This window comes from Pinus tabuliformis, chromosome 8 (genome assembly GCF_031772625.1).
Source record: "Pinus tabuliformis cultivar Carrire ecotype Pingquan chromosome 8, CPIR1, whole genome shotgun sequence".
In the NCBI taxonomy this organism is placed as follows: Eukaryota; Viridiplantae; Streptophyta; class Pinopsida; order Pinales; family Pinaceae; genus Pinus; species Pinus tabuliformis.
The window spans coordinates 2,038,337,424-2,038,364,991 of record NC_142294.1 but is presented as its reverse complement, the minus strand read 5'-3'; the positions used below and the strand labels follow the sequence as shown (position 1 = coordinate 2,038,364,991).

Below are 27,568 nucleotides of genomic sequence, written 5' to 3'. Positions count from 1 at the left end.
CATGTGTTTGTTTCTGTATTATGGTGTGATATCTGCAACAAAATTTATTTTAGTGTTTATTGAAGGAATTTCATAAATAACTTATTGAAAATAAGTAGGCAAAGTAAATCAGATGTTGCAGTGATAGATTTTTCACAGGAGACTACTTGATGAGAGCGTTAGGCATGCCATTGAGGGGGACATACCCATGTTTGAAGAGCGGTTTGGTTATGGGGCCGGTCAGGAGTTCCCACACGGGTTCTCGGCCATACTCGTCGGAGCCCAAACATCTCTCACTCATTGGCCTTACAGAGCCTGTTGTGTCTGATCGAGGCCTACATTTTGGGTAGCGAGACTTGGGAGACTTGCTTGAGACGACTCTATGAGATTCAGTGCATCAGGGGCATGATAGGGATTCCCCAGTGGAGGAGCAGGGTCGGTACGCGAGTTGGTAGCCACGGGCTAGGAGATGAGATGATCTTTTGCAGGGGTGGTATACCGTTCATCTTTGAGCCCACACTTGGCGAGTTGATCATGGGGTAGACATGTGCCTCTAGGTCAATAGGGCTTGTTGGGATCCTGCATAAGTAGGGGATACCGTGTATAGCTAAGGCAATTTTCCTGTGGGTATCCGGGCTTCAGAGGCTATATTGGCACATTATCGAGGGTGCAGATGGCAGACTTAGTGGTGATGATTGGATGGAGAAAGACAAATCCACATACATTGAGACGGTCAGAGGAATCAGACATCTGTCTATTAGCAGCATTCATGGATTAGTTGTATGGCACGTGGGGTTCCTAGTGGACATCGATACTACACAGTGGTAGGCGGCAAGAATTGGAAGCGATGGGATTTCAATTTGGCTTTGGGTTCTAGGGATCCATTGGGGTAGTAGACCACCTTTCTCTGGAGGGATCACATAGATGATAGTGACAGGACGACATCTCCCTTGGGAAGTTAGGTTAGGGATCGTCAGGATTATCGCTCTTGGCAGAGGAGGACTTTCTTTGCTATTGTTTCTACTAGAGACTAGACGATCGCCTTCAACACTATAGAGTTGTCCTTTATTGGGGTTGTGACAAAGGATTACGGGAGTGGATGGATCTGCAGGAGCACGAGGGGGTCGCAGTCATGCCCAGACTGGTGCAACGCCTACACGTTGACCTCACTTCGAGATTAGTATGGGACCATGGAGCTACAGGGCAGAGCAGTTGGGTCATAGACTTAGGAGAGAGGGCTCCCACCAGAGAAGGACATTTAGGTATTTTGTTGGTTTTCAGTTTGGTAGCAAGCATGATACCTCTCAGGGACTTCCTGAGATGGGATAACACTTCACATGGGTGGTCTTATGACCAGCGGGATGTGCTTGGCCCCCACAGATACTATGCCATCAGGTTCCAGGAGGGGAGGATACGGTATGAGTACTATGGGCAGTTGACCATAGTCAAAGTGGCACAGTGTCGACATGGTGGTGTCCTTTTGAGATTAGCATGGGACCTTGATATTACAAGGCTTGGTAGTTCAACCACCTTTAGGGACGAGCTGGTCTCTATAAGGGGAGGTCATGCAGATCTTCCATTGGGGTTCAATTCTATGGAGAGTATTTGGTCCCCTAGAGATTCGTTGATGACTCAGTGGCACATTTGGGACCCTAGTATTATTTGTAGTGATAGTTGGGTCAGTAGGGAGAGAGAGCTTGTTCGAGCATTGCTTGAGGACAAGCAATTTTTGGCGGGGAGGACTGTAATGTCCCCAATTTCAATTTTTCCATTTGAGGAGGTCAACGAAGATTTTGTGGGTGGTGCTAAGCATAGCACAATTTTGAAATTCAAGCATTGGAGGCAATTTTGATATGGGAGGCATGAGGACTTAGGAGAATAGGAGAAATTTCAGCCTTGGTGGAATGTGGGGACCACAAAAAGGAGGCAATTCGACCCTTGGAGATAATTCGCACTTATGGAGGAAGAGAGAGAAAGAAAGGGGGTGCGAGTTAGTGGAAAATGGGGTCCACCAAGAGAAAGAGGGCCAACTTCTATAAATAAGGCAAGGAGGCCTCCATTTGGTATCTTTTGACAATCTAACTTGAACACAAGTTTCCTTGAGCTGTTTAGCCAAGTAAACTAGTGCTGTTTAGCACAAGGAATTCCCAAGTAGGAATTCCAGCCTCTCTTTTGGTGGACTTCGAGTGACATCCTAAGAGGGAATTTCTGAGCTTAGTGGGAAGGAATTTCACTCTCATCATTGACTTATCTTGATTGGTTGATTTGGGAAGTCAAAGCTTTGACTTTGATTGGATGTTGGATGTACTATTTGGACTATGTATTTAATGTTGAACATTGATTGACTAAGAGAAGAAGAATTGATTAAGGGTTTTCCCCTTTGTGGGGTTTTTCCCTGGTCTTTGACCAAATATCTATCTCATTGTGCTTGGCTATCTTCTATTGAGCATTTATGGTTACTGTTCTATCTATAATTGCTTATCTGTTATTAGGGTGATTGAAGTAGGAAAAAATTGTCTAAAGTGATTATAATAGCATAGAACATTCTGAAAAATTAACACCAATGGTTCTTGAGGACTTCGCTAGTGAGCTAGTTCCCTGTTCACCCCCGACCATCATACTTAGGAGACCTTGACATCATCTTCCAATCTCTCTCTCTCTCTCTCATTTAGTGTTTTATATCACCATAGTTGTCTAATAGTTTCATATATTTGTTATGATGTTATACTTATGTAGGTTTCTTTCTTTATATTATTTTCAACATTTCTAGGAGTTGCTTTTGCACTTCCACATTGTATTCATATTGGTTGTACTTTTCAGTCTCATTGACCTACTTTTGTAGCATTTTTCAAACCTTAATATATTTATCTTATCTTATCATATGTCACTATATATTCTGACATAATATGTGCAACATTTCAAAAAGCAAGAAAAAAGAGTCCTCATATCGCTAAAGTAAGTTGAGTATATCTCACTAAGGACAACTCTGCATAGGCTATTATCATGTTTTTAAACCTTGATTGTGTAACTTGTTAAAACTCATTTTTATCAAGCTCATCATTGCAAAGCTGGAGGGTATAAACACATTAAAATAACTTATAGATTGAGGCTACATCATTGTCATCTCTTATCCCAACCATCAGTTGGAATGGGCAATTTGACATTTATTTGTAAGCTGACAACTGCCATTTAGGATTCTCATTTTTATGGCACAATGGCAATTTCAATCTCATTAGGGGAATTTTGAGGTCTAAAATGGGCCTCCTAAGAAAAATGTACAACATAAACTTTATAAGAACTAATAGGATTCAAGATGGTGATGCCAACCATGGGGAATGATTCACCATTTTTGGAGTAAAAAAGTGAAAAGATTAAAAAATAATAAAATAATAAAACTACTTTGTCAACTCTTATTTTCAACTTATCTCTTAAAGGTTTTACTCAAATTTCAAGTGGGAGTACTCTTTGGGTGCAAAATTTGATTCCTCATCTAAGGAGTACCCATGTTGCATAATTTCGATGGACTCTGCTATACGAAAAATGAGAAATAAATGAAAAACATGATTGATTTCAATGGACCGTGCTATGTATTTCTCATTTTTCGTGTAGCAGGGTCCATCGAAATCAATCATGTTTTCCATGTATTTCTCATTTTTCGTGTAGCAGGGTCCATCGAAATTATGCAACATGGGTACTCCTTGGATGAGGAATCAAATTTTGCACCCAACAAGTACTCCTGCTCGAAATTTGAGTAAAACCTTTGGGAGATAAGTTGAAAATACAAGTTGACAAAGTAGTTTTATTATTTTATTATTTTTTAATCTTTTTACCTTTTTACTCTAAAAATGGTGAATCATCCCCCATGGTTGGCATCACCATCTTGAATCCTATTGGTTCTTATAAATTTTATTTTGGTTGTACATTTTTCTTAGTCAAAAGTATACAACATGGGTACTCCTTGGATGAAGAATCAAATTTTTCATCCAACGAGTGTTTCCGCTCGAAAATTGAGTAAACCCATAGGGAGATAAGTTGAAATTACGAGTTGATTTTTTGTTTGTTTCCCTTTTCCCTTTAGAATTTGATGATGTAATGTAATCTTATTTTATTATTTCCAATATTATTTTATAATTTTCTTAGGAGACCCATTTTAAACCTCAAAATTCCCATAATGGATGGTCTATAAAAGATACGATTGTACTGGGTTGCTTTTACAATAGTCACTACTACTATGGTCAATCAATTTTGGAATAGGTTGTTATCTTGGAAGATGTTAGATTGTTAGTGTTCTACTAGCTTGCTAAGATCAACATCGGGAGCCATTCATTCGTATTTGAAGTTGATGTTATGATGATGACAACATGATTCTTTGGTATTCAAATAAGCATTCTATTGGCTATTGACCCAGGACACAATATCCCTTGATTATGTGTTTAGGGCATTTCTACTTAAAGCAAGCATATTGCAAAAGTCATGTAAACCATTTTATTTAAATATCGTAGACCATGAATTAGTGGACGTATAAGATTCTCTGTGTTGTTGCATAGAATGTCTAGGCACCGCGACAACGGCTCAGATCGGGGGCTGTCACACTGATCTCCAATCTCTCTGTTTGAGTTGTCTCCCAATAACAAACTAAGGGGGGTAGACCCTAAGGAAATGGAATGAGGGAAGATTAGTTGGGAACCAACCAATCTGGGAGATAGTGAAACAACCAATACATGTTTTAGGTTGTGCAAGATTTTGAAGGATTCAATTAGATTTGAAAAAAACGATACTAGTGCCTTGTGGAGTCAACTATCTTGCGAAGGAAATAAAGTTCAAGTAAAGGATGAGAAACTACTGCTGAATGATTCAACTATCTTATATGCAAATGCAAAACTTAAAACTATGTGAAATGCAAGGACTTGGTTAATTTTAGTTAAATGCCTGTTCTAAGTTTGATCCCTTAATGTTTCTATTGACCAAGCTTATGCTTGGAAGTAAAATTTTAATGTGCAAGTACTAGCTTAGTATGCAAATGCAAAGTGAAATGATGTGAAAGGAGGGCCTAAAATATGAGTTATTTCTGAAATATGTCGTGAGTGTTTTTAACTTAAGGCTCAAGAAAAATGATCTTAATGTGAAAACAAATACTTATACCAGCAATGTTAAATATGAAGTCTGCACAAGTATTTACTGAAAACACAATAGTAAACCAATGTAAAACGCTGGAAATAAAACATTTTATATTCAGAAATCCATTTGAATGAAGTACTCAATCAAAGATCATTAGATGCATAAGTAGAACTAAATTAGTCCTACTTAAATGAGTATGTAAAAACAAATGCGCTTCAGGAATATTAAGTGTTTAAATTCAGATCACAAAGTTTGAAATATCAGTTCTAGTAATCTGCAAATGACAATGCCAACGATTTACTTTAAACCAGTGATCCTATAACCATTCGAGATTAAGATTTTTTCTTGTGTAATAGCAGAAACTTCAAATCACAAAATGATAACTAATAATTCAGAAAATTTCTGAGTTTAACTATTTTAATTCTAGTGATGCATTTGATCTTAAAACTCGGAAATAAATTACTGAAAAACAAAGAAATAATATTCAGAAATTTGTCAATTAGCATGCAAAAGGTTACTAAAGATAACTTCTATTTCTGAAATGTACTGCAGTAATAGATTGCAAACTGAATTTGCTGCTAAACTTTAGTTAGCTGAAATTCTAGGTCAATGTTAGTCTTGCTTTCAATCAGGTAAATGAAATGGAGTAAGGTTTTAGATGATGTGCACCAGTCCCCCTTGATGGATAAAGTTCTTGTACCATAATTTTTATTTTTAGTTTTTTAGGATGCATCTTCGATCCTTGAACTTTGATCTTCGATCCTTCGATTGTTAATGGAAAAAGACTTTAGTGTCAACCTATCTACGATATTTTCAATGTTATGAAGGAAAATCGACGGTAAATCTTAGAGCCTTGTTGCTCCACAGCTCCTTCAAAAGAAGGTTCTGAGGGGGTTTTCTGCTCCTTTTGGCATTTCATTTTGTGCATTTGGGGGTATGTAAGATACTTGGAGACAAGCTGCCCAAGTCATTGAAAATCTCCAAATGCCAAACTCAGAATTTTTTTCGAGAAATTTTGTGTTAATTTTTTTTGGGAATTTTATGGGAAAAATTAGTGAAGAAATTATGGTGAAGGAGGAAAGGCTTGAGGGTGAGGGTTGGGGGTTGAAAGCCCTTGAGGCCGAGAAGAAGGGGAGGTCGAGAATGAGGGAGGCCAAGAGAACATGGGGGAGATGGCCGAGAAGGCAAGGGAGGCCGAGAGGAGGATAAGGGAGAAGAGGCTGTCATGAGGGAGACAGGGCAGTAGAGGAGAAGGAGGGAGAAAGGGAAGCAAGGGAGCTGAGAAGGGGAAGGTGAGGAAGCCGTGAGGGAGGCCGGGAGTGAGGGCTGTAAGGGGAGACCGTAAAGGAGGAAAGGAGGTCAAGGAGCAGGGGAGGAAGACCGAGAGGGAGGCCTTAAGGAGTAGGAGGAGAAGGAGAGGGGAGGTCGAGAAGAAGGAGAGGCCAAGAGCTGGAGGCCGAGAGGAAAGAAGAGGAGAAGGGGGCTGGAGATGGCCAGCACAAGGCCTCCAGGCCCTAAAAACTAATTTGCCCACGATCTTCTTGAAAATTTTCTTCAACCTGCAAATAAAATGGAGATAAAATCTTGCCCTCCAGGGCCTAGATTTGTTTCCAAAATCCACAAAAATCGCCTGCAATCTTCAGATCTGTTCCTACACAAACAAAAAATAGAAAACCCCGAAGCATGTATATACAAAAATATGAAATACCCAAAACCCCAATGAATTAAAAAATTTGAAATTTACAAATCTACAATAATATTCTACAGATCTAGCAGATCTGCAGATCAAAGCCCTCTATTAGCCAGATCTAAACAATTTTGCACAAATTTATAAATAAATTGGAAATTTTAAAGAGGCACAAGCCCAAGAACAACCCTGCAAATAAAATATTTTGTAAGATGACTTTAGAAATTAAAAACAGTAGGCTCTTTAGATTCTGTAATCTGAGAGTCAGTTGGTCCAACTGAGGACTTCCCCAAATGCCCAAATCCTGAATGATAACTTCTGCACACTTAGATCTGATTGTTAGATTAATAGAGATTCAAAATAATCATAAAATCATCAAGAAATAGAGATACCTGCTACTTCTATCAAATCAAAATGATATTTTAAAAACCCAGAAATCTGTGCAAGATACCTGTGCACAAATCAATCCTCAAAGGCTATTATCCAACAAATACAAATAAAAGCAACAGAGTATTAAGAGCAATATTACCACATAAATTTGAAAGGAACACCATGGTTTGGACTCTGAAACCCCAAAGTCTTTTCATTTTATTAACCTCAAAAAAGATACAAGAGCTTTCTCAGAGCAAGTACACGATTCAAAAATTAGATGTAAATAATGGAGAGAGACCTCTAATTCATAGATAAATTCTCCACGATTCAAAAATCGGATGTAAATAATGGAGAGAGACCTCTAATTTATAGATAAATTCTCCAATAGCTAGATGGCTTGATCCCCGTCAAAGCAATCTCAACCGTTGATGAAGATCAAATGATCTTTTAATCATCACCGTTGAAATAAAGTTACTTTTTGAGGAAATTCGAATTTCACTTTTAATTAACTCAAAAATGATTATTTTGAGTTAATTGTTTCAAAAAATTGACTTTGACTTAATTACTATGGCCCAAGGGTCCAAAATATCTTGAAATTTTCAATATTCCCTTGGCCGGGGATCTCAAAAAATTAAAAACTTTAAAACCCACTAATTTTAAATGTTGGAGGATTTAATTTTTCCTAGGACCTAAATTAATTAAATTTCTGGCCCTAGCATTTTAATTTATTTTAGCCAGAAAATTTAATTAATTGACTCATGAGGGGATTATTAATTTTTCCTTCTCTCAAATACTTTAGCATTATAGCTAAAATATTACTTACATGAAATATTACATTTCTAACCCATGAAGGGGGGAACACCCGTTCGTTATAGACCTTCAACATTTACCCATATCTGCGACACAAAATATGATCTAGTAAACTAAGTGATTTGTAATAAATTAATCTAACCAAATAGCTGGAATTATTCTCAAATCACTTTTGTAAAGACTCGATAAATAACACTAGGACTCATTTAAGATCCTGATGGTAAAATCCACCCTAGCTTTGGGGGTGAGGCTGGAGGAAAATGCTCTGCCGATCATCCATGTTTAGAAACACACATGAATCAGTGAGACGAAAAACCTCCTAGGATGGAAATCATCATTAGAAAAAGAACTTTACTTAGGTTGTTACATACATTTGTCTTACTAGGATCATTTACATTGCAAAATGCAGAATGTGCTTACAAAACTCCAATGTACATATGGTTGATAATGAGGAATCTGTGGATCATCTGAGTGCTTGGACATGATGGAAATCCATGCGCGAAAAAGTGTACATCTATGGGGTAGTTTACATGGAGTGGTCAACACTCTGTATACTTTTTTTTTGATCAAGTAAGAGAGGAGCCTTCTATTAGTCAAGAAAAAATACATATTGTACAACAGCAACCCCAGCTCTGTGAACACTCGACAGACAGCTGGGTTGACTCAACAAAACTACAACAAAATTGTTGTCAAAGCATTCCGTCCAATAGAGAATACATAGAATCTGCCCCGTCTATCTAAACTCGAAATAGAGATTAAAAGGTTCAGAGGTTCTCTTGGGTCCTCTAAATGTAATAAGTCTCGCTCATCAACGAACCTGTAAGCTCTTGATGTCGAGGGCCCACATAACCGAAGGCCTACATTGCATTCGCCTGTGTCTTAAACACAAACCTTAACCTTTGGTTGTCTTTACAACCTGAAAACCGTGCGATCCTACCCTCAGAGATCCGACGGTCAATAGTTAATTTCAGGCCATCAACTTGCCCACTCTTTAATTTATCTTACGGACCCGATGAGAAACTAAACCGCCGCTCTATATATTTTTCAGGTCCGCTTGGGGATTAACCTTCGATCAGATTTTCACCTCGATCACCGTGCGATCCTACCCTCGGAGATCCGATGGTCAATAGCTAATTTTGGGCCATCAACTTGCCCACTCGTTAATTTATCTTACGGATACGATGAGAAACAAAATTGTCATTCTATAATTTTTTCAGGTCTGCTTGAGGATTAACCTTTGATCACATTTTCACTCCGACCATTGTGCGATCCCACCCTTGGAGATCCGACGGTCCAGAGCTAATTTCGGGTCGGTAACTTGCCCACGCTTTATTTTATCTTACGGACCCGATGAGTATCATAAATCACCACACTATTGTTTTTCGAGTTTGATTGAAGTTTTAACCTCCGTGTGGTTTTCCGCCCGAAATCCATAGGATGGTGGAGTTCAAGGCAATCTATGGTCGGCTGCCTGCCAACCAGCCCGCTGTTTACCCCTTGCGCTTGGTCCATTTTCTACTGTTTCCATCAGTCTCCTGACTGCTGAATTTTCATACTTTGAGAATACTCCCTGTCTATGATCGCCTGTTTGTGGCAGTCCTCGCGCAATTTCCCTGAGGGTGTCGACGCCCAAGTATATCTTCTATTACTTCTTGAACAGAGCACTCCTTCATTCGCCAAGCGATTCGCTAACTTGTTGGCTGTTCTGCGTACGTGAACAAATTGGAGTGTTCTCAAGGCTCTCAGGTGGGATTGTATACGTTGATAGACCTGCAGTAACCGCCAGTGTTTTGATACTTTTTTTGGTGCTATTCCGTTGCATATCTTCTTGACCGAATTAATTATCAATTCAGAGTCTGTTTCTACAATAGCATTGTGTAAATATGACTTAATCAAGATTTCTAGGCATTGCTTTAAGGCCATATTATTAGTGGCTTTCCCCAAATGACTATGAAAGATGACTTGTATGTCTCCCAGCTCATCTCTTATGACTCCGCCATAACCAACCACTCCAGGGTTTCCTTTAGAGGCTCTATCTATCTTAAATTTTAGAAAACCATGTGGAGGAGGTTGCCAGAATTCCTTACCAGCTGTTGTATGGCTTGCGATCTTGCTTATGCCCCGGGGGATCGACAACTGGAGACCCAATTGCAGAAGTATATGTGCATCTTGGTTTAGAGGAGGGTTTCCGTGGGGTTTCTTTAGACAGGTACTTACAGTTTCTTTGAGCTGTCTTATAATTTGAGTTATGATGCTCTGTGTTGAGCCAATTTTGTTATTGAAATCCTGTTGTTGCGTTCTTTCCAGACATCCCAGATCAAAAAACTTGGAATCAGAGTCTAGGCTTTGTTGACTGTTTCATTTTCTGAGAAATCTTTCCACCAATTCTTTAAAGTGCCAGTAATGCTGGATGCGTCCCTGTCAGTTTGCCTGAAGATTGAGGCTACCCAATTCCACAAGGTAGAGGTGAATGGGCAGAGGTTGAGTAGGTGATCCATCGTTTCTTCTTGTAGGCCACATAACTGGCATCTAGATGGACCAACTAAACCTCTTTTCCGAAGATTTTCCCAAGTCAGAATCTTTTTATGTTGCACCAACCACATGAACAGTTTGATTTTCATCCAGTGCGAGTTCTGCCATAGGTCCTTCCATATCTTATCAGGGTTTGGAAAGTCAAGCCCAATGACAATTCTTTTGGCTTCTTTGAGGTTGAAGTTGCCTTCATTGTTTCTTCCCCATCTTAGTTGGTCAGACAATGTAGATGTTAAAATCTTTCTTTGTTCCAAGATAATTGCAATAGCTTCTACTTGGGCCTTTAAAGGGGTCTCTTCACTATATCCCAGGTTCTTCCATGTACTCCATTTATCATCGTTTCTTGTCTGATCCCTTCTTTAGATTGGCTAATTCTTCTCTGCACAGGTTAGGTTCCTGCTGCCAGTTATCCTCCCAAAACCAGGCTAGGTTTCCATCTCTGATCTCCCAGAAACTGTGCTTCTGAACTATGGCTCTATTCTCCCAAGCATTATTCCAAATGTGGGAGCCCTTGATGTGCCCAGACATCTGAATATGATCCCTTTCTTGCCAATTATTTGCATACTTCTGTTTCTAGAGCTTGGCCCATGGGGTTGCCGACTCCTTTAGCCATCTCCACCAAAGTTTTGCCCCCAAGACTTTGCTAAGGGTTTCAGGGTCATGAAGTCCTAGACCCCCATGGTTCTTAGGTTTACAGAGCTTATCCCAAGCTACCAAAGCCCATTTTTTTCCTCTTCCCCTTTGCCCCAAAGAAAATCTCTTTGAATATTCCTGATGAGTTGCAAAACTCCTTTAGGGGCAGGAAGAGCTGAAAACATGAAGGTGGGAATAGTTTGCAGGACAACCTTTGTAAGCACTAGCCGTCTTGCTAAATTCAAAGACCTGCTTGTCCATTTCCTAATTTTGTCCTGCAATATATTAGTCACTGGCTCCCAAAGTTCCTTGCTCAGAGGTTTGTCGGTGAGAGGTATTCCTAGATATTTGTATGGCAACTGATCTCTTTGAAAGCCGAGAATTCTGGAGAGGATTCTCTGAATAGCAATGTAAGTATTAAAAAAGAAATTTTTTGATTTGGTAAGGCTTACCTCTGTACCAACGGCCATAGCAAAGTCGTTCAGGATTTGTTTGAACCTAAGTCACCTGACACGGGGATTCGGGATTCGTAGGATTCGAGGATTCAAGTGTCGGATTCGGACACGTTGACCCCCGGAACAGGACATGTAGGATTCGTTATATATTATTTTATATATATATATATATATATATTAAAAATTAGATATTTCTTACACAAATTCTAATTAATGATACAAATTCATTGATTTCAAACATAGATCTTCATCTATAGCATGCATAGTACATACAAAATTCAAATACATGTCAGTGGTCACATAAATCATGATTCATAATTCATAAATGAAAGACAACTTACAACTACAAGATAGTAAGATAAAGACACTGACAACTGTAGTTTTCTCATTAAGTCATCAAATCAAAATGTGTTACATAGGTAGTGCTGGTGCAATGCCAATGGCAAATAGAAATAGAAAATATAAAACAACTACAAGTATACAAGCCTCAAGGCAATAGGTAGTCATCAATCCTCAGAGTCATCATCAGAATCAACATCAATGTCCTCATCATCATGGTCACCACTACTCTCCTCTGCATCCTCCTCCTCCCCTGTATCCATAGTCGCCTCTGCATCTGTTGGTGTGGAGGATGACCCCTCTAAGTCATCAAATCTAACAGGCTCTAGCACTGGATCATTGAGATCCATGTTGGCCAATGCCAACTCAACACTGCTGTCCAGACCCATATCATCAAGAAAGACATCCCACATCTTTGTCTTTCCCCTCAACCACTCTTCCCTCTACCTGTAAATAAGACGAAGGTTGGTGTGCACATACACCATTGTCTCTGCCCTGGACTGCTCAATACTGCTCTTCTTCGCACAATACAAATTCCCATATGTGCTCCAATTCCTCTCGCAACAAGAGGATGAAGTCACCTGAGAGAGGAGCTTCATGGCTAACTGCTGAAGAGGAGGGCTTGTTGCCCCATGATTTGCCCACCAAGAATAGGGCTTCTTAGCCCCCGTCTCTAATCACATCATATCCTGCAAATCGATCAGTGCCAGTGGAAAACTCTGCAAAGGCATCCTCCACCTCATCAAGCAATGCTCTATCTTGAAAAACCCGCCTGAATGCATCTATCCTCCCTTGTGAGATTTCACCATCCATGTGAAGAGGGAATCTGCGGGAAGGTCCACCATTTAGCCACTCATGGCTGTAGTATTTTGGGTTCAATGAGTGAGCCAAACAATGTAAAGGTGTACAATTCTTGTCCCATCTGCTGACAAGAATATCTTGTATAGTATCACAAAAGGCCTCTGGTGATGTCTCATACTCGGGGCACTCACTCTGTAGAATAATGCTCCTCACAGACTGAATCATGGAATCCCATCCCTCATAAACCTCTCCTAGGATGGGTTTGTTTGTATCTACAAATCGAAGCAAAGAAATGATAGGGTCCATGATCCGAATAATTAGATCTACCCTCTCCCACCAAGCATCATCTAGCAATGTGTCCTTCACTCTTTTAGAGGCTACCTGATCTGCCTTTCTCCAAAAGACCAAAACTCAGAAATAACCATGGACCCAAGAGCGGTCTTGACCTCCCTCAACCTCTTCAACATCATGAATGAAGAGGCAAACCGTGTATCAACAATCTTCAACAATGATAGATTGGTGTACTCCTTGTAGATAGTGAGGGCATTTGTATGATTTTGCACAAAGTTACGGATATGTCGTGCATCCTCAATAATGTTACCAATCCAAAGCACATCAGAAGCAATGGATTTCAGTGCTAAGTTCAATGAATGGACAATGCAAGGTGTCCAAAACACTTGTGGATATTTAGCTTCCACAATCATGCCAGCAGCCTTGCAAACAGGTGCATTATCTGTAATGATTTGCACACAAGAATCAACGCCTACATCTTCAATAACTTTAATAAATAACTCACCAATAAATTGTGCATCCTTGTATTCTCCAAGTGTATCCAATGCTTTCAAGAAAATTGGACCATTCAAGGAAGATACCATGAAGTTGATGATTGGGTGTCGTGTTGGATCTGTCCATCCATCAGAAACAATGCTAACCTCAAATGTTGGCCATGATGCTACAATAGGCTCAAGCATTTTTTGCACCTCTTTTTTTGCCTTCGTCAACAATGTGGTTCTCAGCTTCTCTGACCCAGGAGGCACATACCCTGATGGAGCCCCTTGAGTTAGAGCTCGACACATCTCAATAAATAGAGGTGAGCGTGCAACATTAAATGATATGAAGTTTTGATAGAAGAAGAAGGCAATGGTGAGATCAAGCTCTTCCCGTCTCTCTTTTTGGAAAATCTTGTCCATTGGACCAAGTGCAATTGCTCTTCTTTTTGCTGCTTGTCCCCCAACAGAAGTAGAACTCTCAAATGGAAATTTGGTGGTGCCTTTCCTCAAAAATGGAAGGGGGTCTTCATTCTTGGTTTTTCTTGATTTTGCAGCCACATTTTCCATACCAACATTGGACTCCTTGTCCATTTCTTTCCTCTTTTGTAAAGGAACAACTTTACAAGCTCCAATTCCACAACTTGGTAAAGCCAACAAATGGTCTTTCACACGGAAATATGTGCTTTTGAAAGCAATGTGACAAAAGTTGCATCTCCATTGCACATTGCCTCCTCCCTTCCCCTTGGTGCTTGTCCCATCCTTTTTTGTGACATATTTCCACAAGGGATATTTCTCAATGTTGTCTTTAGGTCCTCCTCTTCCCTCAACATTACTTGTAGCAGACTTTGATGATATCGGGGGAGGAGGGGCATCTCCAATGGAGACATTCTTCCCCTTCCTTTGCCCCCTAACTACTGCCTTTGATTGAGCCATGAATACTATAAAAAAAATGAACAAAACATGCACAAATTTGTAAACAAAAAATCATATACAAATTGTTGTAATAGAATAAGAAATGCAAAAAAATGGAGCTGAAATGCACTTACCTGGTGCTTGAATCTCCTTGCCGAATGCTCTACTCCCTTAGCTCCTTGCTCCAAACCCTTAGCTCCTTAACCACATCTCAAACTATGCAAAATGAAATGAGAAACAACGTGAATGAATAAAGGAACAACGTGCTTTTTAACCTGTGGAAGTCGTTTTTTTGGGATACGAATCCCAGAATCGGGATTCGATGTGCCCGTACGGGATTCGTACGAATCCTGTATGGACACGTCGAATCCTGTTCTGGGATTCGAATTCCCAGCGAATCGTATCTGGTTCGCAGGATTCGGATTCGCTAGGGGGTTTCAACAAATCTGGTTACTTAGGTTTGAACGCTTTAGCTTCCTTGACCGTGGGTGTACCCTGCAGCATAGTGTCATCCACAAATTGTTGATGAGTCAAGGCATCCCCATTCAGGGTGAGTTTGAGACCCTGGATTCTTCCTTCTATATTGGCGGATTTAATCGCTTTGCCTAATCCTTCCATCATGAGAATAAAGAGGAAGGGGGAGAGCGGATCTCCTTGTCGGAGGCCTCTCGAAGGCCTAAAGGTTCTGGATGGAGAGCCATTAAGCAGGATTGAAAAATTAGCTGTGGTAACAAGGGCCATTACCCATCTTATCTAGTTGTGGTCGAAGCCATACGCTTTTAGTACTTCCCTGATGTACGACCAGTTTAGCTTGTCATAAGCTTTCGCTAGGTCAAGCTGTATGATCATACCCACTTGCTTATTGCTCTTAAGAGAATGAACCACCTCGTGAGCTTGAATGATGTTGTTTAGAATTTGCCTTCCTTCCACATATCCAGTTTGCTCCTCAGACACAAGCGTTGGAAGAAGGGGCTTGAGTCTGTTTGCAATTACTTTGGAAATAATTTTGTACACCACATTGCATAAAGCTATGGGTCTGAATCTATCTGGTGTCATAGCTTTTTCCTCCTTTGGAATCAAAGCTATGAAAGAAGCATTAAGCGCCCTCAAAACTGTTTTGGATCTTCTCGAGTCCTCCACAACTTCAAGGATATCTTGTTTGACTATTTCCTAGCATGCTTTGAAGAAGTCAACATTGAACCCATCTGGTCCTGGAGCTTTCCCATTTTGCATTTCTTTGATGACTTCATTAACTTCCTCTTCAGTCACTGGCCTGTTAAGATTGTAATTGTCTTCCCTGGTTACAAGCTTTGGAATGTACTTTGTGAAGTTGTTGATAAATTGTGATCTGTCTACGAGAGGCTCCTTTGCTATGCTTTGGAAATGTTGTACCAGAGCACATTCCATTTCTTTGTGGGTACTGAGCTCTTTCCCTTGAGTGTCTCTGAGTTTTGAAATCCTGTTATGTGACCTGTGATCCATGGTTGACTTGTGAAAAAACTTTGTGTTTCTTTCCCCTTCTTTAAGCCATTGCACTCTTGATTTTTGTCTCTAGAAGATCTCCTCTTGCTGGCATCTGTCTTCCCATTCCTGTTGAAGAGAGTCAACTTGCATTTTTCTTTCCTCGGTAAAGCCATCTGTGATAAGGATCTGATTGATTCCTTGTAGTTTCTGTTCAACCTCTCTTTTAGCTTTGAAAATATTGCCAAACTCCTTTTTGTTCCATTCTTTAAGCCTGAGTTTGATGTGTTTCAGTCTCTGTTGTAGTAGGAACATATTAGTGCCTTGAACGAACAAATCTTCCACCCACCATTTACCAATATTACTGATGAAGTCAGGGTGGGTGAGCCAGACATTTTCAAACCTAAAAGGTCTGTTCCTTGGAGTGCCTATAAAAGAATCCTCAAGTTGGATAGGCCAGTGATCTAAGCCTCCAAAAGGAAGGATTAATGCAGTCAAGTCAAGGCCAGTGAGAAGGAGGTCCTCCGAGATTATAAATCTATCTAGTTTAGAGGCAACTTGAGAAGCCCCTCCCCTCTTATTGTTCCAGGTGAAGGTACCGTTTATTGTCTCTGTGTCCACTAGCCTCATGTCGTTTAGGAAGTTTTGGAAGGCAATGGAGTCTTTGCCTAGTGTTCTGGTCCCGCCTTTTTTTTTTTTTTTCTGTAAGAAATCTGATCATATTAAAGTCCCCTCCTAGAATCTAGGGCATAACAGGATGTCTCTCTCTCAACTCCAGTGAGGTGAGAAGCCTGAGTTTGTCTTCAAGTTTTTGAGGACCATAGACATTTGTGATCATATATATTTCCTTATCACCCAAAGGTTGGATCACCATTGAAAGGTAGTTCCTGGATGCTTCAGCATCCAGGATTCCAAGTTTCTGGGGATTCCAGAGTGTGAGAATCCCTCCTGCCGTGTTGTCTGCTTTAACTTCTAGATACTCATACTTAATGAGCCATTTGCTATGTATCTCTCTGATTTTATCTATTGAACATTTTGTTTCCTGGATAAACACCATATCTGGTTTTTCTTCTTTTATTCTATTGCTAAGATTTCTTTGTTTCCTTTTACTTCCTAGACCCCTAATGTTCCAGGTCGTGAGCTTCATTATGAAAGGTTTGTAAATGAGTAACTAGTAAGATCTTTCATCTTACCTGAGTTAATCATGAGTTTCCCACACTCTGTCAGCAGCTCATTCTGTCTTTTCCTGCCTGGGTTCTTGGAAGAATGTCCCAATGTTACCTCCATCGTTTTAACCCCTCTATTTTCCTGGTTGTCATGGTTTCTTTTGACTCCAAAACTCTTTGCTTGAGATCACCAGAGGAAAAGCTGTTGCACTATGTCAAACTCCTCTTGTGGTAGAGAATCAACCCCTTTGGTGGTTCCTTGCTCCAGGAACTTTTCTAGATCGAGATTCTCCCTCTCAAGAATCTCCTATAATTCGTGGTCCTTTGTTCCAACTTCACTTGGGGTCATCTCATGGTCCCTACCAAGTTCCATGATGCTTGGCAGATCTTCCTTTAGTTTGCTGTTCTCAGGTACATCCTCCATGCTAGCATCTTTTTCCTTCTCTGCAGGATTATCCTTCGATGCTTGGTTCATCCCATTGTTCCCACCTTCTTCTTCTAAAATCTTGAAACTGTTATGACTTGGTTGTTTATCCTCGCTAGTTTTCCTTCGGTACTTTTTTCCTCCTTTCCCTTTGCCTCCCATCTTGGTAAAGCCTTCGGGGTCTCTGCCTGTGTTCGTTTTCATATTGTCGCCCAGTTTGCTTAAAGGGCAATCTTTGATGAGGTGCCCATGTTCATGACATTTACGACATCTAAATGGGACATGTTCATAGTCCACCGCCTGCACCCATTCTTCATCATATACTTCTAGAATGATTTCGTCCGGAAGTGCTCCTGATAGGTCCATTTCTACACATATGCAGGCAAAGGAGGTGTATTTTCCTCGCAGAGTCGCCTCTAATATTTTTAAAAAATGACCTAATTTATTGCCTATGGCTTTTAAAGATTCAGGTAGCCAGTAATCTAGAGGTAGGGAGTAGAGTCTTATCCATACCGGTACTGATGTGAATGTTTCTCATTCCGGGACAAATTCATCACCCATGGTCGCATGTAGAGGCCTGCTGTAGCATAAAAATATGGTCCTCCTTCGAACACTCTGTCTTTGTCCTCTAGGTTTGTGAACACCACTATGAAGAATCCCTTGGACCCAAGGTGGAGGGTTATTTCCCCCTTTGGTTTCCAGTGGTTTCTTATCCATACTTGCAAAGCCTTCTCTGTTGGCCATATCCCCATAAATTTACATATAACTGCGTATGCTGCCATGTGATCCTTGTGCTCCTGTAGCGCTGGATTATTTAAAACAACCCGGGGTTTAATGGCTGACCTGGGTTTATAGAGTCCTGTCACACTCCTGTGCTCAGCTCTTTGACTGCTGCCTCCTGTTCTCCTCTCTCCTCTGAATTCCTCATGATTCTCTTCCTGCTCATGAGAACTGATGTTTTTCGGCTTTTCTGTGCTAATACTCTCTGTTTCTGCCTCCATTGGTTTCTTGAAGCGATTCAAACCAGCTTACTTACTTCTGTTTGCAACTACATGACTGTAGGAGGAAGTGGAACTCCCCCCTCCTCGCCCCTCCATGGTTACCAGCAATAATCCCATGTTGGTCCAAACCCTCGTTCTGCTCTCTCCCCCGCAGTGCGCCTTCGAATTAACTGGGGCAACCAATCAACACTCTGTATACATAATGGCATAGATGTTGAAAATTTTGCCATAGGATGGACATATTGTCTATAACGAAGGTGAAGGCATCAAATAAAATTCTACTTGCTAAAACTAAGCATGTTATGAATTGCTGCAGTTGCCATACACATACGTATTGTCTAACTTTGCATCACATGAAAACGAAGAAATTTAGGAAAGCAAGTTTGTTGCTGACAAATAAAAAAGAGGAAGCAATTGTAAACAGTGATAACTTCTAGAACAAGATATGTTCAGGTCAAATACATTTATGTAGACATGGAGAAGTTATCAAGAAAAGCATCCTGTTAGGAGAAAGATATGTACTGCAGTGCCAACTTGAATTGACAGTTGATTGAAAATAGTCATAACTCTAATATCATTGAGAAAGAAGTAGCCTTTTGACATCAATTTGGATGCAACATTAGGAGTTGAATGAGCTGCAAAGATTAATGAGTGCAGAGTGTTTTTCAAGGTTCAAATCCTTGAAGTGGAATGTGGCAAGTAAAACAATGCATCTTTCTGAACTGTAGAACATTCTTAAACTTCAGATTGAGCTACAATTACACATCAAGGGGAGCAAAATTCCTTACAGCTTATGTACCACAAGGATCATCAAGAAGTTGGAAATTACATTGCAGAAAATCAGCATCTACAGGGACTTAATCCAATGTATTGAAGAAGGAACAAGACAAACTCATTATCATCTGTATTAGTTGTGTCCCAATTTTGGTAAATTGTATATAGGTGGCTCCTATCCATTGTTATTTTTGTGTTCTTGCACTTCTGAATTTTTGGGGATTTTACTGTTTAGTGTCTAGGAATGTATTGGGTTTCTCCATTGTTTTGCTGTTTGGGTGAAAGGTTACTGTTGTACTGTTGAAGGTGTATTTGTGCAATGGCCACCCAGGGCACTTGTGTTGCACAGATAAGTTCCATTTTGGTGGGGTTGTATCCTATGCCTTTTAAGCTACCAAGAAGATTATCTAGTCAATTATATCCTTGAATTATACAAAGCTACACATGAATAGAATATTTCAGTTTTCCCCTCTCATTTCTTAATTTTCTTGTCTTCTTGAGTGTCAGATAATGATAATATTTTGTCATGGTTTTTGCAGGATGGGAGGAAGATCAATGTTGGGGACTGTGCTCTTTTCGAGGCCAAGAATGCACCTCCTTTCATTGGAATAATTCGATCTTTCTTGGTAGACACTGAGGGTCAAGCCAAGCTGAGTGTAAACTGGCTCTATAGATCCCCAGATATTAAGCTGGGAAAAGGAGTTTCTCTAGAAGCTGCACCAAATGAGATATTTTATTCATTCCATAAGGATGAAATAGCAGCCAAATCTTTGCTTCATCCATGTAAAGTTGCATTTCTTCACAAGGGTGTTGAACTTCCCTCGGGAGTATCCTCGTTTGTATGCCGGAGAGTGTATGACAGAGCAAGCAAGTGCTTATGGTGGCTGACTGACCGGGAACACAACAATGTAAGCTCTTCTATGTCTCATGCCAATTTCTTTTTTGTGAGTTAGGCTTTGGCAATATGCTGAGTTAATATTCTGAATTGATGGAGTTTATTTTGTATAAAGAAGGATATGTTACTTAATATCCTAAAGACAGGCTATCACTGGTACACGTAGTTTCTGTAATTGGATATCAGGTATATGATTACTGTTGATCAAAACACAATATTAGTAATGTTTTTTGGGCTTCCCAATGATTTGAGTGTTGTTAAATGGCATCTGACACAATTTTCAGTTGAAGGTGTAACAGTTAATGTTTGTTTTAGACAATGCGATGGTACATCTATGAACAGTGTTAGAGTTTTATTTTTGGTTGTTTTTTTATTATCATCTTCTATAATTTTTTTGTTTTGTTTTGTTATATTCTGATTAATTTATATGGATATTGCATTTCCCAGAAAAACCCAACAAGCACTTCCTCTCATTCCGAGGATGGTACTCAAGTTAAACAGGATTCTGTAGAAGGGCGAAGCTTTGTCATGTCCCTTATGGGAATAGAACTTGGGTGGGAAGCATAACACTCCACAGTCCACGCAACCACTTGGGGCTAGACTCATTTGACATGAACACTGATAGATCTGATACAGTACTCATGGAGATTTAGTGTTTTCATGTTCCAATACAATTAAAAAATATAAATTTCTTGTGTCTAGGACTATTGTCACTTGTTCTTTAATATATATTCTTCTTCTTTTAGTTTATGTATAACAGTCATTTCCTTGATGAAATTGTTTTTTTTTCCAATTCCCTTATTTTGTTACATGACATAGAATTTGTTAAATATTAAAAATGAAAGATATGATTTTGGATTGTAAAAGAATGGTGAGCCTAGAACGGCATGGTCACATTGTGTATTCATTTTGTTGAAAATGTGATGCTCTGGCCAGTTGGCATGGGAAGGTGACTCTAGTAATTCTGGTGGTTGTTGAGAGTTAAGACCGTCCAAGGCTTTTGCAGTAAATTTGATTTTTGGTTATATCTGGCTTCTTATCCAGCGCTAGGTTTTAGATGATGATTGTGTGACTTTCCAGTTTCAAGATGTCCAAAGCTTTCAGCTGCATTATGGCATATTTCCCAGTTTTCAAGTGATTTATGCTTGTTATGAACTTGGCATGTCACTGAGAAAGTGCCTTAAACAAAATGTGGCAATTTGGAGGAAAAACAACTTAGCTAAACATGCATGATGATGTTGGTTGGGTAATTTCATTCATTTTCTGACAATGTGTTTGGTTTGAGTAAGTACAGAACTCATAAAGCTTAATCTGCAGTAAAATAAAATAAAAAAATTCCTTCAAATGTTTGCTTTTGTATTTGTCATTGTGAATGCCTAATGCCACATTGCAAGAAAGGAGGCAACAAAAGTGGCAAGCTATGGCTTGTTCCTGGAGTCAGTTTAAACTTATGGCTGGGTTCATTCAAATACCGAGTTGAGAGGCATATATAATGTCAACCTCTTTCAAAAGATTGGTCCAAGAAGCTGGGAATGACTGCATACCATGAGTCCAGTAGGTTTGTTGAAAATACAAAATTTACCATACGAAGGGTACAAGTCAAGGCCTGCAATTAGAAATAGTCTGCACACAAAGAAAATGGCCTCAAGAACATATCAAGATGGATATGTGAGTGTAATCAATCTCTTTATAGAAGCCAAAGAAGAGGGGGATTCTGTTTACTATTTTTGTCATCCAGCCTTTGTTTTATGACTCATCTGTAGTGTATATCTTATAAATGATGCTGTTAAGGAAAATGAGCTGAGATTACAACAATGGATATTGTTGCCTCAAAATCTAGCAGGTCTTGTGAGAGGGCTCACATGACAAGAACTAGACCAAGGGACAACAATGAGGTGGAGGCCCGTTGTCACCACTATACTCGACCCCTTGCTCTTAAGTGGACTTTCCCCACAAGGGAGGCTTTCCAGTATTGTTCACCTTATAGGTATTTTACGTTGAGGGCTGATAGGTGACAAATGGGTTGGCTTAAGAAGGGGACTCGACTTAAGGACAAGGTTCAATTCAACAAAGACAAGGAATAACATGCATGGGTTTAATGAACAAGCAAGGATAACAACTCACCAAGGTGCACAAGACCAAGAAAAGGTTTGGCAAATATGGATTTGATCAACAATTGGAGCAACAAGCCTTCAAGAAGCCCTAAGTTGAAGCCTAGGGTTAGGTTAGGTTTTAGCATAGGGAAAATTACCTAGGGCTTGTGACGTCAACTCTGAAAAGGAAAAATTAACTGTGGAAAATAATGGATTTTGATTAACCTCACCAAGGGCCAACACGCTCCTCCAAGTTGAATTTGGCCTAATGCCCTACCCTAACAATGTCTCGAAGGGTCGAAAATATAAGGGAAGGAGAAAAATAGGTTTTAGAAAAGGTTTTTTAGTGATGTGTGATCACCTATGTGGATGCCAATGCTTGATCCTTGGGTGATGGAGTCTAAGGGAAACATACTAATGGAAATATCAAACCCTAGTATGGAGTAAGGGCAAGAAAAACCGTAGTTTTCAAAACCATAGCTACCACTTTATAAGGGGATAAAGTCATGAAGATCATTCAAGGGATTTCATACATTCTTTAGTTAAAACATGCAATACTTAACCAAGATTTAATAGAAAATTATTCAGTATAACAAGCTCATAGAAACCCTAGCAACAACCATTCCATGCAATAACCATTCAAAAGATAATCAACAATAAAGTACTTACAAGATATGCATGAACAAGTCCTTTATTATCCCAAAGTGATGTCTCCATAACAAGAGCTAGTCTCCAAAAGCAAAATTATCCACAATAGATCACATCTCCACAAGAATACAAGTCACATCAGCTAGGCCAAAATCTCTAAGAGGGCCGAAATACTCCACAAGTGATGATGAGATACAACAATGAGGTGACCTCTATTTATATGAGGTCTACCTCAACTAATTTTAGCTAATGAAGCCCCTAAACAAGTTTGACAACAAATAAACCTTGGGTTACAAACCAACCCACTAGCTCAATGGGCATGTCATTTATGCCCACATGTGTGAGTCGTAACCCTCAATAATGCTGATGTAATGCCCTTTTTGGGCTTCAGATGTCATATCATTAATCATTGTGTGATGAACGCTGAAAATATGTCTCTGTGCCAAGATCATCCAACATTTGAGGAATGTCCCTCAAATCCACCTCAAATCATCCTTTGGTGTCCCAAATCCAGTTGGGGTGTTACCATGTCATCTCATTGTGTCTCCAATGGTCAAAACAGGGCCTCTGTCCAACATTAGGGCTCCAGGTGCAACAAGCCCTCACGAGTCTCCAATGGAAGACCATTCTCATATGGGATCTGAATCATAGGTTGCCCATTAGGTAGTGTCAAGGCTAGCCTGGGGGCATGCCGGGTCCCATTCTGCAATCATCAAGAATCCTTTGTGATGGCTCAAAGAAGATCGACGTCCTAGGTCCTGAGGGTGCTTTGGGACATGTAACATTTATTCAATTCATCACAAGGCCCAATGCTCTCAACACTGCATCCGCTAAGTCATTTGTCTCTCTGAAAGGCATAGGTATCTGTGGAGTGGGTGCCTTCAAGGCTTGGGCTATTGTGGAGCACCTGACAAGACCAACATGAACTCAAGTGAAAACAACCATCCATTAGAGGCTAAGATCATATGAGCATCTAAGTGGACCAAACTTGGATGTAAAGAGTATATTAATACTTTAAACTTGGATCACCTTCTAAGTGGACCAAACTTGGATGTAAAGAGTATATTAATTCTTCAAACATGGATCACCTTCCGATATCTAACTAGACCAAGTCCTGTAAAGGTGTTCCCTAACATGATAGAGATGGCTAATGGTTAACCCTATTAGATGCTTCTAGCCCTCAAGGGGAAGTGGCATTTCAGAGGTGAACCCCTCAATTACTAGGTGTTAGTGTAAATCTGTGGTAATGAAAAGGAAAAGGCTTCATGGCCAAGTGCCATGGTCAAGGGGACCGACTGATAGGGAAGTCCACATGCAGAGTGTATAGATGTAAAGAGGGAGCAATCGTGGAGGCATTAATTACCTCGCTTGTCCTGCTTTTTCCACCCGTCTAGTGCACCTTTTACTATTTCTTGATAATGCTTTGTATTACACTACATAGCTCAAGGGTTAGAGCTTGCTCTTTATGATGTAGTATTTAATTTTACCCCTTGAGACGATTCATTAGTCATCAGGGTTGGGACATGCAAGGGTTCCTTGTGATGTAATGGAGAATCATGTGATTAGGAATTGGGTGATGGCTAATGAGGAAGGTAGAGCTCGTGCTAGGCTTTTGCGCACACACTATCTTATGTCCCAACCATATTTTGCATTTTGATTTTCTTCGTTTTATTTCATTGTGGCCAAGATATGATTTTCCATTCTTTTAGTTGCATCAACCTCTAGGGCAATGTTTTTCGACCCTTTTCAAGGAGTGTGGACATGAGAGGGTGCAAAATCCCGTTGAACCAATGACAAGTTAGACCTGAAGAATGGAGGTGCTATAAGGGGCTTGTAATGTGACATGGAAAGTGTAAAGTATGGTGAAGGGGATAATGAACACGCTATCTCAATCTGGGTTTTCCAAGTAGTGCCCCCCCTATAACCCTAAGGCCTTAAGGGAGGTCTCATTGGACTAGGGCCAAAGATTAACCTCCTGATAACATGAGAGAACAAATTTATAGTCAAGATCGGTCAATCTTCCAGATAACCCCTTTATCCATACTAAATGCCAAAAACAAATAAGCATAAGCACTTGATTGCAAAATGATGAAAGTACCTTTTGAATAGTAGCCCACTTTCATCCAAGTGGTAATGCCAAATGGTGAGAGGTATTTGACTGATGCAGATTGCAGAGGTACATGGCATATCATCATCAAATAGTGAGTATCAGGGGTTATTGGCTAGCTAGTTGTCAAATGTAGGAGAAAATTTCCCTCCTATGGGATTACCCATTTTGGTGGTTAACAACTAGCTCCTACTTGGGGACATAGCTCATTGTAGAGCACATGATCGATATGCTCGAATGAGGAGTTCATGAGAACTCCAACAATCCCTTGGATTGTAGAATTGTTATTTGCACATCCAAGTCAACTTGTTTGGGAGCATGTGCATTGGGTGTTGGTTATCATCTTGGTTTTATATGATGATAATATAATCCATGCTGAAAATAAAATCCATCTAAATGCAGATTAATCTATAATGAAATGCAACAATATGATAACGCAAGATTAGAATGCACGCACATAATATGTAACACAACTAGCTATATGCATAATTAAATTAGTTTCCATCGAACAAAGTGAGGCGGCTCACCCTTACTAGCGAGGGTAAGAGTTCGCCATCCAGCTTAGCACTATAAAAGTATCCAACCCTTACTTTGCCATGGATCCTAATAGGGATAGGGTCCTAATCTACAAATACAAGATCACCCACCAAGTATTCTCTATTGAGATTTTGGACCCATTGCTTCTTTGGAAACATTTATTTCTTGTTGATGTTTTTGATATGATAGATGTCTTGGGAAGGATTAGGGTCTTTCAACTTTGGAGGCCCTGTTACCCACCACTAGTGGGTGACCCCATAGGAGAAATTTTCTCCTAGATTTGTCTTTAGCTGGCAGCTAGCAGCCTCTGACAACCACCAGTGTAACCGATGTTGTGCCAGTTGATCTCCGCTCCCTGAGCCAGTGATATGTCCCCTCGCCCATCTGTCGAGAGTGTATGTTTGAAGGTGGGCCATCCAATCCTAAAGGTATGTCTTTCATTGTGCAATCAGGTGCTTATGCTTGTTTTTCCTTGGGCACACTTGGGTATGGATTATTGGGTGACCTAGAAGGAGGAAGGGTTTTGAATGTAGTCTTATTCCCTCACCTTACATGGGGGGTTAATCCTCAACCCTAGTCCCACTGCCCCGAAGGTTGCTGCAGCTAAAAAAGAAGATTAAAAGCATATCATGGCCACACACAAAAGGAAATGATACCACAAAGTGCAAAAGATGGTAAGGGTATTAAAAATAGCACGTGGGAAAAAGTCAAACATGAGCTCTAACCCTTATCATTATGGCCATCACCCCGGTTCCTATGGCCCCTTGAGTTCCCCCAACATCATTAAGGAACCCATGCATGTCCCAATCCTTGGTGGGTGATGAACTGCCCCACCTTAAGGGGGTAATCACTGCATATATCATACACAAGATGCTCTCATCCCCTGGAGCCTCGAGTAGTATAGTAAAGAAAAATCAAGAAAAGGCAAAAGGAAAATGAAGAAGGGGGAAAACAAATGTTGCGGTAACTCATGTACCACGATTGCTCCATCCTACATCTATAAACCCAAATATGTGGACATCCCCCATCATTACCACCCTTGAACCCATGGCATTTGGCCTTGAGACCCTTGTGTCTCAATCCATCTCATCATTATTCACACGATCCCTATCACTTGAAGGATGTACCTTGGACATGTCTTTCCCTTTATGGGTTGGGAACACCTAATAGGGTTGTTTATTAGCCACTCCTACATAGGAAAGTAACATTATATCATGCTCAAAGCCCCAAATTTGGAAGGGAAACCCATTATGAAGTCCCATCTGTGCCCTGGATTAATAAGCTTGGTTCACTTAGATGCACTAATGAATTATTTTACTTGATGGTGATGAGATGCATTGGTTCTTATGCGTAATTGGCAGGGGGTTTCATCATGGGCTGAGCAACTTAACTGGGCCCAATCTCACCAAAGGATCATATTAACACTTGTAAGGGATGTGTTGAGAGCCATGGGTTTCCATCATGTGACAAAGAATTATCTCATGCCATGGGCAACCTCAACACCTTCAACAACTTGTTCATTTCCCCACATTATCCATGAGATGATGCACTTGGACAAACATTGCCCCTAGCTGGCTTAGCAGTGATTACAGGGTTTAGCAGCTGATCTAAGGGCTAGAGGAGGTTTGTTTGACTCTTGAGACATGGGAGGGCAGGCACCATCTTCAGAGCCTTCATTTGGACCAGTCTACAGGCTTATCTTTTGTCAAGAGACCCATGATACCAATACTTGTGCCCCATAGCCACTTTGGAGCACCACATGATGATTTACATAGAGATTAAGGGGCCTCCCCCTTGTCCATCATTCATGGAGCCCTGACTCTCATCATGGCACCTTGAGGACTCAACAAGGCCCTCCAACGACCCTTCTACATCATGATTTCATCATCTCGACTAACTTGGTGGCATCATGGCTTCTCAATCACTTTATTAGCTACTTGGTGGGCTTGTCACCATGTTAACATTGGCAACTAGGGCCAAACTCCATGTGGGTCATCTTATTAATGGCAGCTGATATTTTTCTTGGATCCCTCTCATCGAGAGGTGTAGGATTG

The 27,568-nt window shown here is 40.2% G+C and overlaps 1 protein-coding gene and 1 pseudogene across 2 annotated transcripts in view; both read left to right on the top strand.

Annotated features, from left to right (window-relative positions):
- The window catches only part of LOC149244625 (uncharacterized), a 94,392-nt gene that overhangs the window by 8,285 nt on the left and 58,539 nt on the right, over nt 1-27,568 (top strand). For both annotated transcript variants that reach the window (XM_089374927.1, XM_089374926.1), the window contains exon 2: nt 19,774-20,142. In XM_089374927.1, coding sequence (XP_089231053.1) covers nt 19,774-20,142 — 369 coding nt within the window. The remainder of the gene's footprint in view (nt 1-19,773; nt 20,143-27,568) is intronic.
- Nucleotides 23,559-27,568, top strand: part of LOC149244626 (uncharacterized) — a 38,197-nt pseudogene continuing 34,187 nt past the window's right edge.